Source organism: Bombus vancouverensis, chromosome 11 (assembly GCF_051014615.1).
Source record: "Bombus vancouverensis nearcticus chromosome 11, iyBomVanc1_principal, whole genome shotgun sequence".
Taxonomy (NCBI): Eukaryota; Metazoa; Arthropoda; class Insecta; order Hymenoptera; family Apidae; genus Bombus; species Bombus vancouverensis.
The window spans coordinates 7949800-7964622 of NC_134921.1; the positions used below are offsets into that span (position 1 = coordinate 7949800).

General features: G+C 42.6%; 1 protein-coding gene across 17 annotated transcripts in view; it reads left to right on the plus strand.

Annotated features, from left to right (window-relative positions):
* The window catches only part of FoxP (forkhead box transcription factor P), a 216703-nt gene that overhangs the window by 138562 nt on the left and 63318 nt on the right, over nt 1-14823 (plus strand). The window contains exon 1 of one of the 17 annotated variants that reach the window (XM_076622588.1): nt 9535-9555. The exons of the other annotated variants lie outside the window; for them this stretch is intronic. Within the exon in view, the coding sequence (XP_076478703.1) occupies nt 9550-9555 (6 nt within the window). The 5' untranslated portion in view covers nt 9535-9549. Of the gene's footprint in view, nt 1-9534; nt 9556-14823 lie in introns of those variants that run through there. 17 annotated transcript variants of the gene reach the window in all.

A 14823-nucleotide genomic window follows, 5' to 3' on the forward strand; every position in this document is an offset into this window, starting at 1 on the left:
TGCTGAGGGAAAACGCGACAGGGTGCACTGGCGCTTAGTTAGAGGCTACTTGCGGGTTGAAGGTCTTTTCCTGTCTGTCGAGGGAAAATTTCTATGCCCTCGTCTTTGGTTGTGCTCAGGGAATTCGAGAGTGCGAGATTAGCAGTGATTGCTTAATTCGCAGGCAACGTAAAATAAAATTGGCGAGGAGTTTGATCGCGATTTCGTCTGGATTTTTATATTACTTTCTTTCTGAAAATCAACGATCGATTCCATTTGCACGAATTTTCCTAGAAAGAAGATATCACTTGAAAACATTCTTTTATATTATTCAGAGGATACTGTTACTTTGTATTATTTTAGTGAATTACGCATTGTAAGTAACGCTGCTTCGATTTCTAAATATCTCTGTGTTTGTATATTTTAATAAAACAATTCGCGCAATTAGTACAGAATTGGCGTGATATAAACGTAATTACAGTAAATACACGTATATATTTTATATTCTATATCTTCTTGGAACGTTAATATTTTTGTATTCTTGTCGGAGATTCTGATATATCTAACGCGTACTGTTACGAAATGCAAGTAGCTTTATGGAAAAATTATAGTAGGAGCGATGTAGGATCGAGTAGGGAATAATGTTTTTCGATGGACAATTTTTCCATACCGATTTTCTTTGACGAATGGAGAAACAAGAGGAAGAAAGGACAAAGAGCAGCAATTCATTCTCTCTATAGGTTCGAGGCTTGATCCACACGGAAACACATACCCACCCTTTCCACTATAAGAGGGCCCTACCCTTCCAGACAGTCTAGCTCGCGCAGCAAACCAGGGTAATGGTTTCTCGATTAAGCCATGTTCACAATGGGATTAAAAACGACCGGTAGACCGCTGCTGACCATGCCTTTCGTAGTTCGAACTATCCCTTCGTGCGGCAGCGACAAGCGTTTGTTTAATCTTCGCAGTGCATTGGCGTACATCGTGTTCTCGAAATTCTCTCAGAGTTTCAACAATTTTACCATTGTTATTCCTACAGAATTACGATCAATTAATTAAAAAAGGAAACTAAAAGGCAAGATCCCTGAAACATTAGAGTATATCAAATAGGAAATTGACAGAGGGTGACTTATTATTTTAAATTCACATAGGACCAGATACATGGCAGATCAGTTTACAATCGAAGGGTGAAATATGCTTCGAATATCCATCTTTCTCGTTCGAAATCCCGAAGGGTCAACCCTCGGAGTGAAGCCAAGAGACAAGGAGGCGGGAACCGATCGTGGTCCGGCTCGGAAGTCAGAAATCTCGTCGCGCTTTTCTAATTAACGTCACCTTCTCGCCAGAAAGTGAAGAGGGTTCCGGCAAAGGCGACCCCTCGGTCCTCGACACCCGGTTGCTCCGTCCAACGGACTTCTCTCTACTTATCTCTCTCTCTCTCTCTCTCTCTCTCTCTTACTTCTACGATCGCTCACCCCTTTTTTTTAAAAAAATTTCTTCGCCACCTCTCTCTATCCCTGTGGCTGCTAGCAGACGGCGTTCGCGGGGATGAAGATTAATTCGTTCCGTCTTAATCGTATCAAAGTTTGAGAGCCGAGTCAGGCTCGACCGGCTGAGCCCGGCTCAACCTAACGTCCTCCTCTTTCGCCACCCCAACCCCCGCCCTCTCCGCCTCTTTTGCTACCCTTTCGAACTGCATCCCACCCCTCGTTGCCTCCAGAAGTCGCATACCATCACCCTAACTTTTTACTTTTACTCGCCTGACTCGTCCACCACGCCCACTTTTTCACTTACCCCTTTTCCGGCCTTTTTTTTCTTCCTTCCTTTCTTTTCTCCTCTGTCACTGTTGCGCACCGTCTTATTCCTCGAACGCGACTTCCTCGTTCCGTCACCCCTATTTTTCCCTCCTTCGCTCAAAAGAGGGGGATAATCGTATTTAATAATGTCTCTGGGTATTTTTGCCCCGGCGACGTCGCGATGTCCCGGCGAGAAAAGTTTCACCGCGCGGGATATAAGGAAGCTTTCCACCAGGCCTACGGCCGACAACCCTTTTTATTTAGGGCGCAACTTCGCCCGTAGGCTTGAATAAATCCAATATTGCACGGGAATCCTCTCGCGGGACAGGCTCACGGAGCCGGAAGAATTTCGTTCTAGCGACTTTCATTCTCCGTTGCAGTTTTCCGCCCGAGAAGATTTTCGTGGACGCCGAGGAAACACTCGGTTGAGTGGATCGATGGTTATCTTTCGGTGCCACGAATGGGGTGTCGGTTGCTCGTATGCATTTACCCCGTTCAAAAGTAAAACCGGACATTTGCTTATTTTAGGTGAGGTGTATTTTTAATTACAAAGTTATGAAATTCAATTGTAATGATTTTATTCCTTGCAATCATCTGATAGTATGTTATGTAATCGGAATATGTAGTATATTAAGACATGGTTAAATTCATTTTTAGAAGACAGTACGCGATAATAAGACTGGCGTGCATAATCGTCAAAACTATAAAACTATTTTATAGAATGTTACTTGGCAGGTTGTTTTCTTTGCCTTTAGATCTTTCACGTTTCTCAATTATCAATCCAAGCAACGGTCGGAGATACGTGAAAAGGTTTTGGTTTCCTTTTTCTTGCGATTACTAAGAAACAATAAATAATATATTATTGCCACATCGTTTAATAGCTGATTTCAATGTATAATCTGCTGATTTCGCAGAAAAGATGATAGTAAACGTAGCGCGTAATTACTAATTTTTCATTAATTTGTCCACTTTGGTCAAATTCAAATACCGTTCGTGGAAACGGACCAAAATCTCCGGATACTTACGCACGACAGTGTATGTACTCTCGTCCCACTGTTTCACCGTGAATTTCCTTGGATAAATCACGAAATAAAAGGTAAATCCGTTTAAATAGTCTGTAAATTCGCGCAAACTGCGCGCGCGCCCGCTTCGCGTTAATTCCTCGGGCAAAGAGGATTCAAGGGTCAGAGTATCGCGAAATCCAGAGCGAAAATTCGCGTAGGCTCCTTACGGGGAGCACGTTGTTATCGTATTCTATTGGCTGCCTAGCAGGCGCGCGTATAATACACGACCCGAACAGATGCAGCTTTCTTTTTGTTTCTCCATACGTGTATGCATGTGCATTCCTTTTCTCTTTTTTTTTTTCTCCCTATACCTCACTTTACCTGCCGCGCATACGCTCCGTTCGCGGCGAATGAATATTCTCCGCCGAAAACGAATTAAATCCGACTCTTTGTGCGAGTTTTTTTTGGAAAAAATCCAAGCCTGCGTGTGTAAATAATACCGCGCCGCGGCCCATATTGTATTCAATATTTTCTCTTTCGCCAAACGAGAAACGAGCGTGGTCCATCCAAACTTGGAAAAGAGGAAGAGAGGCACACGGGAAGGGCCGAGCGGAAGTCGGTGCAAACGGTCGTGCAAATGCACGGTAGAACACCGCGGTCGGTGCATTATTATACGTTTGTTAATGCAACGGCGGAGGGTATCAAATGAGATAGAATTTTTCACGTACTTTTGCCCAGGATACACGTACATAATATCACCTACAACGTCACAAAGTTGAATTCTTTCGTAATGAACCTAATTATTAATTTACCAAGCGCTATTGTTCTCTTCGTGTATCGTAATACCCCTCAGCAACCTTTTTCTCTTCGATCTCGATCATTCACAGTTTTCCTAATTTTATACGCCACTCTTTGATACAACAAAAATGGCTATCAGTTACGTCCTGCAATTAAAATAAAATTTATTTACGTACGCGTCGTCGCTCAAATAATATGAGAATTCAAATTGCTTCACCCTTGTCCATTTTACGTATACTAGAAGTTAATTTGTGAAATTTGTTATGGAACGTGGATGATTAAAAGGAGAGTGTATTTCTATCGAGTTGATCCATGATCCTTTCGTTAGTCCTATAATTTGTATATTCTTCTCTTTGTATATTCTAATTTGCATATAAGGTATTGATAAATTGGTACATGCTACTCATTGGAGAAAATTCTATAATAATGCTTGTAATAAACTCATAGTAATTTATAATAATTTTAATAATAATTTTAATAAAAGGATAATTTTCTAATTCGTGAAACTATTTTATTACAATCTCGCGATATATTTCCGAGTTTCCATGTAAACGCCTTAGAAAATTATATTTCACGAACTTGTTCGCGAACGAGAGGCAAACAACTGTCAAACAAATCGCAAACTGTTCGTCAACAACTAACGAAAATACTTCATTTCCGACTCTAACGCTTCGAATATGACAGACACGCGTAGGAATTGGATTTCGATCGTTTATCGCGAAACACCAGCGGTATCTTCGTTGCGAGTGCCCGGAGCCAGCGCCGGCGAGGGTGCCGCTGGGGTGGCGCACCCCCCAGTGCCTAGGCGGTAAATATTAGGCGGGCCTGTCCGTACAATGGGAGCACAACGCAACAAAAGGAAAGCCGTGGCCGCCCTGGGTTCTCGACAGGGTTGCAGCTACGCACAATTTTGAGGCGACCGGATGTATTTCGTGGCACCGGTGAATTTTTAAGCGTTTCTAATTAAAAGGCTAGTTAAACAGGCCACGCGATTGCCCGCGGGGCTGTTCTCTCTCGCCGCCGTTGGGAGAGAGTTTACTTGGAGCTTACGGGGTATCGTTCAGGAAACAGAGACGCGAGTCAGTGGAAACAGGAAAACGTGTATAAGAGAAAGATGAGGGGAGGAGGCAGGGTGGAAATGTAGCGAATATAAGAGAAACGCGAGGAGGCATTGAGCGAACAGAGGAAGCAGAAGTAAGGGGACGGAGGGAGAAGCAGGAAGCGAGTTGAAGGTGGACCGAGCTACCCCCTACCGAGGAGAGGGTTGCACTGAAAGCCAACGGTGGAAACAAACATCATGGAATTACGAGTGTACATTCGCGAAAGGCGCACGAATAGAGGTGGGCCAAGAGGTAAAGGGAAGAGGCATCATCGCGCCCGCTATTACAGCGTGAACGCGAATGTAAATACGGCGGCTGATGTATTCCGTAAGGCGCGGATTTCTCCGGCACGCTTGTTGATCCTTGTTATAGGGGCCACTTATACACCAGATGCATTAAACGCTCGTAAGCGTTGCGCGGCAGGAAGCCACGACGAAACGATGGGATAGGGAGAATCGTTTCCTGCCTGGTTTTAGCTTGGAGGAAGAATGGCCGCGAGGAACCGGCGCTGACGGAAAATCGTTTCTGGACTCAGTTCAGCGAGAAATATGCTTATCTTTTAGTCTGTATTTTTTTCGCTTTACTTTTTCCTTTTCGTTATGATGTAACGCGAGTGTTGTATTGTGGATGTCAGGAGAAGAAACAGTCTAGCCAAGGAATCGAAGATACACAAAGCGAGCCCCGAAGAAAGTTTCGCGAGGTATTACGCTAATAAATAACTTTGTTTGCCGATCTACTTTCGCAGCCAGGCAAGAACCATGGCTCCGCTGCTTCAAACTTTTACTGGCCATCTGGCTGCAATATTTTTTTACGTCACGATTCCTCGACGAATCCTTTCACCACGATTCTTCACGCTAACGTGTTTCTTTTTTATCTTCGGTTTAGCATCGAATACTAAGATGAAACCGAACAAACTGTAATAAGAAATTCTCTCGTCTCTATGATATCTATTGGTATCGTTGGTCGATGAAGGCAAAGAAAGAAGAAACGACGAGATTGTAAGGGCGTCTTTTGGAGAATTACGAAATAACCAGACACAATCCAATCGGAGGCATTCTGGGAGCGAATTCGCCTCGAGAATCGTAAGGTCATTGCGATCGTAGCGACGCTCTCAGCTTAATTAAATGCGCACGAAATCCGGCTGGAGGATGTATCCCGTACATGCGGAACGATTCTATGGAGTTGCGACGAGCAGGAAATCTCGTGTAAGGAACATCAAGCCGAAAGGGTTGGCGGGAGAGAGTTTGAAGGGAGAACAGGACAAGCCTCGCTGGCCCAAAGTAGTTAGCTTAGTGATTTTCGCGTTTATTGGCCAGCCGTGACGTCCGTACAAGATTGGTCCCGTTCGCCTGGGAAACCCTTGGGAACTGTTTCAAGGTGTTTCGTAATCCTCGCCGTTGAAACTCGTTCCGGGGTACACCTTCTGTGCCACTTTCGTCCCTCGCATGGAACGACTATAATTTCGTTTAGGTGGCCGACTTGACGTCGATTATTCCCATCGGGTTGCTTCTTACAATCTTCGAATTTGTCCTGCTGATCTTTGTTTGACCAGCGTCTTGTTAATCGTGTTATGCATTGTTGAATTCGTGCGAAAAGAATATACAACGAAGCTTCCGAATCCGTGGTGATAGGTTTCAAGTTTCATCGTAGATAACGAATAATAAAACAATTCAATAAAAATATAATAGTGTAACAATGTCCATGATATGAGAGGGATGAAATGCAATAGTGGTGTAGTATATTTGACAAATTTCTCCTGTTATATTTTGTATACTATATATTCGATAAGATTTGGATAGTTTTCTGACATGCTGGCAACAGATAAATTTTCCAGAAAAATGATCATCAAGTTACCCAATAAGAAACGATGCATACGCAGGTTATTAATGGTGCGCTAACCCTATAAGAAGGCAACTTCCTCAAATCTTTCCTAAATTTCACCATTAATTTCCCCAACAATTGCAATGTGTTTTCAAAGGGATCAACTACTCGCTCCGAGTGATCTTAGCCCACCAAGTGGTGATAATATTTTCCGGACTACGGATACTTGAAACCACAGGTCCGTAGGTTTCATTGTTCCTTCCGCTTTCTTTCCTCATTTTCAATATGAAGGACTCGAAATCTGTAAGCCGTTGTAAAAAGGCGAACGATCCCTGAAGGGAGAGAAAGAGAAGCGCGAGTAGGAATAAAACAACCGACGACGACCGGTTCTGTATTAAATTAAATCCACCTGCAGAGAATTTCCACCGTCCATTACATCCGCCTGAGGCAACGGGAAAGGATATAAATTCCTCTCCCTCTCCGATAAATCGATACGTGAGCAACGGTGACGCGCCAATCAAGCTCGCCGTTTAATACGGCGAAGGCGTATATTTCAGAATAGGAATATTCGGGTCTGAAGAAGCCGAAACGAGGGAACCAGCATGTAGGGGAGGGGGGAGAGAGAGATGGAGTATACGCCAGGCGAAGGTACATAAGGGTAGCAGTGTGACGGCAAGGCGAATGAAAAGCGTTAGGGTGTGGCGGTTAGAACAATATCGCATTTTATAGTTGTAATCGAGGATCATAATTGAACAAGTTTGTATGCCTGCCTGTTTCTACGACCGCCCCACCCTTTTGAAGCTTCTTCCTCTTCCTCTTGAGTCGTTCAATCCCTTCTCTCTTCCTCGTTCTACCTTCGTCTTCGCGTTCTAGGTATCCTCGGAAGAATGCCTCGGGTGTCAGGCTTCTCGGCAGCTCCCTTGCAACCAACCCCCCTCCCCTTCGAATCCACGAACCGGTATCCCCGGCCGTATAACCGAGGCTAACAAGATTTCGTATATGTAATTGGTTGGGTATTAAATTGCGTATTCCCACCGATGGAGCATGGGAAATTCGGGGATCGAGGTGTAGCTACGTGGCCGAGACGCTTAGAGGAGTCGTCGGGGGTGGATTATGGCTGCGGGTTGGATCATTTAGTAACATACTGCACTGCCGTGACGTTCGGCTTTTCAACCCCCTCGGAAAGTACTGCGATATCTTTTTCCTCTTCGTCGATCATAGTCAAATAAAACAAGAACGGTATTATTTATTTGAGAGAAGGAACGATATCGTTGGTTTTGAAATTCGTTTTAACCGGGCTTCTTTTAACCTCAAGTTTGAAAAAACTATAATTGGTAATAAGAGTGTTGGGATTTAATGCCTTAGATTTTCAGATAGCGTTAGGAATTTTTATGAATTACATTGGTTAGAGTAAACGCTAAATTGATATCATCGCGACACCTGTTGGGTTGCCATAAGCGAAACGTTGTTATGTATTGTGTCGTAACGGCCGCGGCGTGCCAGGGGTCGTCGTTACAACTCTGTTATACCTTCTTATCGTCTTGAACGCCGAACGAGTCAGACGTACGGTGTAAAGCTTGTGAAATATGTATAACAATTAAAGCCATACGAAGTATTATCTGCTAATTTGCAACAATAACGATACGAAGTCCACAGCTGATTAATAGAATTCTATAAAATTTTGTAAGTTTGAGAAAAATATGAAACCTATTATTTATATGCATGACTTTTCGTTTCAATCCTAAATTAGCTCCTGCTAAAGAGTTTCTTAATGCGTTAAAAGTCTCTTTGTTTATCGAAATGAAAGCAAAATTAGCATCGATAGAATTTTAAATTAATAAAGTTGTAAAAGGTTTTTAATGCCATCGAATTCATTTCTCTATATATAATAATCGATATTTAAATCTTGGAAAAATTAGTTATCAGCTGGTGCTTGGTACGATTTATTCGTACTGTGCGCTAATTATTCCTTCGACGTATTTTTACGACGACAACAGCGAACAAAGCGTGTCGACGTTAACGATGGAAACAATTCGACACTGTGAAAATACAAAATCGCCGATTAGCGAGTCCGAGTGTTTCGGGAATCGTGATTGATGGCCGTCCGAGGCGCTGATGGGTGTCCATTAATCGCAGCGGAACGAACGTCCACGACCGAGAGGGAGATACGGGGAAACGGCGATCAATGGTGAAATTCTTATCTGACCGAATGGATTGATAGAGCCACTTATCGGGTCCGGCCGCTTGTACTCTTGGCCAGTGCGACACAAAAGTACCTGTCACGCACGATATCGTCCAATATATACCCCTAGAAAGTTCCTCCCTTTGATACTGTTTATCATGCCGCTTGTATAAGCCTCGTTAACCTTAGAACCAATCTAGAGAGTCTCGTTAATTAAGAACGAATTTCGATTTTTCTTCGAGTACACTCTTGTTCATAAGTCTAAAGGCATTTACAGAAAAATGAGCTATATTTAAAAATGTTCAACAGATTCTTAAAATCGTTAAAAATTACTATTGTCGTTTCAATATTGAACTGCGATGAATTCGTATGTCAAATATTGAATTAAATACTGTATCAATTATGTATAATAAAATAAAATTTGGTCTCTTATAGATATATGTATATTCGTCGCGGTCGATCATTGCCCTGAGCAATTTTGATACTTGTATTATTAAATATTTAATCACATTTATTTCTACTTATCTAGTTACATGCATACTGTAAATGACTACGCAGAAGTTAAATTTCGATTACAAACTTTTCGAAGTTTCCTAGTTCGTTTCAATCTTTTCTCAATGGAATTTAGCTGAAGGGATTAATTTACAAATTTTTACAGTATATTTGCAATTTAGTAAATCGTGTCAATTATCGCGTTTTATACGAGAACAAAAAGTGTTATCATATTTACGAACAGCGACATTCGTTTAAACAGACATTTAAACAAATAAAAATGTACGCTTGAACTAATTCGTGTTTTATTTTCCTTTTGTTCCAGGTAAGAGACCAACAAAGAACGTTCTCTGTTTCTTCTTCAATTATCGGCATGGATGGTTGTGAGTACAGTTTTGCAATGATTCAAATGTCTAATTAATAATATTAAGTTCGAAATTGACTCGAGAGTCTCCGTACACACCGAGACTAACAATACATGAGAAATAATCGTCGCGTATACTCTGTACACAATGAACGACAAGTGGTGTATGGGCCCTTCTTTTCCTCGAGTACGATGCTAGACGAAAAGTGAGAAATAATTAACGACGATCTCGAAAGGATAGTGGCGATTGCGTCGCCATCAAGGACTGTACGACGACCCTCTGCCAACCCCCGGGGATTTTACGAAGTAATATCAGCCCTTCTTTGATAAATTGTCCGCGGACCATTCAGTTTGCGTTTCGCGACATAGCTTCGTCACGAGTACCGCTAACTGTTATCCAATTAATGATGGATATCTTCTTCGACTCGCTAACAAGCAAATCTCGAATAGTCTCAACGGCAGTAGAAATTTTGTGATTTCCCACTCGGTCAACGAACTTCTGCCTTCCTTTTTTCGTTAAATATCTTTCATTCATTTGTTCTTAAGATCGTATAATTTCAAATTTACTTCTAATCGTTATTTTTGTATCAAAATCTTACAATGCAGATTTATATGGCGTGATAAAATTGTTGTAAAAATATGTACATACTTATAAAACGCGTTTAACATCGTTGCAACATAACGAGTTAGAAACGTTCACCATTTGTGCGATATTTGTTTTATGAAATGCAATATTTATTTTATGCTTATCGAGGGAAGGTAATAATCGCAGATAGATCGGTGGATATTTGTGCAAATTCATATTTTTATGAACACGAAAACCTAGACAGAAATTTCTTTCGCCCACATCGTTGTAACAAGTGTAGCGTTCTACTTTGGATATTTTAAACACTTTTAGATATACTTACACTTATACACTTATACGTACACGTATACTTAAACACTTTAGATACACTTTTAGATAATGCATTCTATGCATTTCGCATTAATATTTCTTGAAATTTGAATTCTCCATAAACGCGTAAAAATCCGCAAGCTAATTGTATAGTATTAGATGAAGATATCTCACTTATACTCTAAGTATAACCTGAGTATCGTACAGACACCTCGGTAATTCCAAATTCTTCTTTATTTCCATATCAATTATTCTCAATTCTATAATCCATTCATATAAACGCTGCTGTCGAAGACACGTTTAAACTGCTACTTCTGAAGAACAGAAACATCTCGTCGCAAAGATCGATCGAATCGAAGGAAAACCCACATATGGATGAGCGATGCGACTCGATCCTCGGTCGGACAGTCCAGATGGATGGATCCTGGTATCGTCTCTGTGTGAAACGCAAGGTCAATCCTTCAAAAACGCATGGAAAAGTTTCAACGTCGGCGATGGCGTTGGTGTACGAGCATATCTCTGTCGACGTCTTGGCCCGCGTTCGTCGCTTTATATACATTACATAATGATGTTTATCGTCGTACCGACGGGAACAATCGTCTCGAAAGTAAATATTTAACGTTATTTCGCGCAATGTTTCGCTTGCCGAAGAGTGCGGCTTACTCGGGGGTTGAAAGCACGATGAAACCGGGAGAAGAGAGAGGTAACAGCTGAGAATTGGATCTGGAATAAGAGAGGAGGAGAAAGGAGCTTCGTTACCTTGAGCGGAAAGAAACAGAGAGCAATAGCGAGGTGGTGAAACCAGCAACGGGGGAAGGAAAACGACTTCCTCCCGCGAGCATTTTGTCTTACGCTTTGAATGTTATTCGAGAAACTTGGAATATGTCTTTCTGACTGAAGATCGCTGGATGATTCTTGGTTTGTACTTGGGGAGGGGAGCTAAACGTCGCTGGCAGTGTAACGAATTTCGAGAAATTTTCCTCTATGGTCGCTAGAGAAGGAAATCGATCTACCAGACGATTGTTAATGCAATGTTCAACTTCCACAATTTTCTCTCTTTCTTTTTTCTATTCTTCTCTCTTCTGCGATCGATGTAGAAAAGGTAACAGGAAATTTTGACGGATTTTCGATTCAAACTGTATCGAAGAGTAGCTTGTAAGAGAGATTCGCAACGGAGAAAGCCCTGTAAAATCTCGATCAAGTTCAGTTGGTGGATCGATGAATCGCGCGATTCATTGTGGAAGGTGGGTCGCAGGAAAGGGAGAACACTGGAAGAATGGTGGACCAAGAAACGAAACGAGATCGATCGTGGCCTTTCAATGTCTCCGTTTTATCGCCGGTCGTATATCATCGTGGCTCTATCGCCGTTTCAGGATCTTCGAACTTGGCTGTTTCTTTCCTTCGTGGAAAATATAGATACGCATGCGTGCGATCTTTATGGAGAGATCGAGTAGCGCGATCATCGAAACTTCGCCGGGGTATGGAACGCAATTTCCGTATCCATTTCCCATTCGTTCTTATTAAAACGTCATCGAATCAAAAACCTGAAACATGGCATTGTATCTCCGATAGAATAAAAGCAAAAAACGAAGAAAGAAAGATAAAATTGCCTAGGAGTAATTCCTCTATTCTGTTTCTTTCTCGGTTACTTTGGAATTTCGAATTCGCGAATTTTCCAGGTTGACCTGTAAAAGAATTATTCCTTGCTAACAATGCAGGGTGCATGAAGGGGACACTACGAAAATGGTGGGGTAAGAGTCGAAATCTACGAGGGAGGAAAGGGGAAATAGGCGGAGAACAAGAGAGAGAATCGGGAGCGCTGACGTAGCACTGTCCAAGCCAAATGGCCAAAATGGTCAGCCACCGTCGGTAATGGCCCAATAGACGCTCCTTACATTGCCGCAAGATATTGTTTAGGCTCGCCGTTTCTGGCCCCTGTTCTTCCTCTATCGTTCACCGACTCCTTTACCCCTCGTGGACCGATTTTCGATTCGAACGGTATCCTCTGCTGGGGTAAAACGCGCCTTTCGAATTCTGTCGTTTCACGTTACGTTGTCGCTCGTAAACGTATCTCTCGGAAAGTACATCACACGCACGATAAGCTGCTGCAGGGTAAAGGCTTCTTGCATTGAATCGAATTCTTTGAATTATCGGCTTTTTTCTCCCCTTGTTATTTTTATTTTTTTTACTAGAATTTTAATTTATGCAGATGTCTATCGATGCAAAGGAAGTTTTGCGATAGAATTTGTTTCGTTAATTGTCTTCTTTGTATAAATTTCGACGTAAAAATATGCAAAATATAAAGATCCATAAAGGTATTACGATATTTCAATTGGAAAATGGATAATTATTGATACAACAAACATAGAAACGAGTACTGTTGCTCTCAGCTGTAGTTAAGGCAACGAGAATCGAAACTAGATTTCGCAGATTAAATCGTAGAGCAACGGAACGGCGTCACTTGAAATATCGTTCGACTAAGAAAATTTTATTTCGACGGTGATTTGTGCGGCCGAGTTGAAAGGGGCCGGGGTCCTCGAGGTACTCCTTGTTGGCCATTATAACTTTCTGGATTCAGCCAGTAATTAAGTCTGCAATAAGGACGAGTGGCCTGCCAGCCATTAGGACAACGATGGATCGACACTTTGTGCGGCAGGCGCGAAAAAAGGTCACCCCGTCAAATGAACCGAAAAGAGATTCGATGAAAGAAATTGTCAAAGCGGGAGAAGAAACGAGCGGCTGGGAGGGTAGAGAAAGAAAACGACAGAAATAGAAAAGGAGAATGATCGAAAGGGATTCGATCTTTTGCCGCAGTAATTATCTGGCACAATTATTGGCTGTCATTCGACAACTCATCGGACAAAAAGATGGTATATTCGAAGGTAGAAAATCGAAATCCATCTCGTTCTCGTACGTAGCTCGATTCTCAAGTTTACGATGTGTGTATACTTACGTACGCGAAAAGTGTTTCGAGTGGCTCGATTTAGAATGCAAAGTGCTTTTCCTCTGGTCGAGTTCTAACATTGGTCAGCTTCACCGATTCTTGTCGAGCACAGTGATCTGAACTCGCGTAGAGGGTGCACTGTACGGGGTACGAGCATAGTTCAGAGGCGAATATTTGCAGTTGCCATCCAATATTTAGCCAAAGTCAACAAGCTTGACTGCTTGACTCGGTATCGGTCTGAGCGGATCCTTTTCTTCGCTTGCTGAGATACTCGGGCGAACCTTTCTCGGCCGCGGACTAGCTCCGCTCTCTGTTCTCTCTTTTTCTTCATCTTCGTCCTCTACTTCTTCTTTTCCAAACGTTTTCTTTTGTCCAGCCAAACCGGCACGTTGGATCGCTAATAGAATAATAAATATATGACAGAGTACGTTTTCTGCACGCTCGTTCAAGTAGTATCCTGAACAAACTGTTACTAAGATGAAAGAATCTTCATTCGTCGATCCTGTTCGATAACCCTTCCCTTATCTTGGTACTCGATATTGCCATCGTGAAACTTTTTCGTGCGTACTCTTCCAAACGCCACTCTTCGCGTGCACCTTGACGATTTTGAGACTTCTTGTTTGATGCTTGACGCCTCTGGCCCAGAAGGGACCAAGCTTTCTTATCTCCTTTGCAAGAGGAATTACGATCCCAAAAGCAATTCCAAAAATGACCACTCTTCTGCTTCCCCTGATGCTTGCACGGATCATGGCCCACACTGTCGAACTTTACGGCGACCCTCCACTGTAAAACGCGACGGAGACGCGAGTTATAGGCGAAATACTTTCGATACGAAGCCAGGTAGCCAAACGAAGTAAGGAACAAAAGAAGATTCGTAGTTAGACGCTGAAGAACTGGTTTCTGAGGTAGCACGATAGAACAGCGAGGTTGCTTTCGTGTAAATTCCCGATTGCGACCTGTCGCCGTTCGTCTACGTTCGTCTTCCTCGTCGCTACGTCTCTTTTCATCCTGCTCTTTCACCACAGTGGCGCGTTCTCCGGAAATTCCATGGAAGTCGAATCTCGCGCCACCCACGACCGCCCACATAATTCCAGCAGGCGAGAGCTGTTCGGTTAATATCTCCCGGTTGCTGACACCGTCAAATAAAACATTCCCCTGGTTCCCCTGACAGGGGGTTCTGAGGGGACGCCGCCGGCCGACGAAGGTGTAACTTCTCTATAGATTCGAGATGCCGCGCTCGGGGTGAATCTCGGTCTTTTATGTAGCTGATACGATAGCACGTACATACGTATACCGGGGGGTGAAGATACGCACGCATGGTTCGGCTGATGCTGCAGTTTTCTCGGAAAGTATAAGAAAGCAACGGGAATATAAGCACCATCTTATATCGCGATCAAATCTTGTCGAGTAATAGAATTCTGTTTGAAAGTTAGATGTTATGTTTTGTT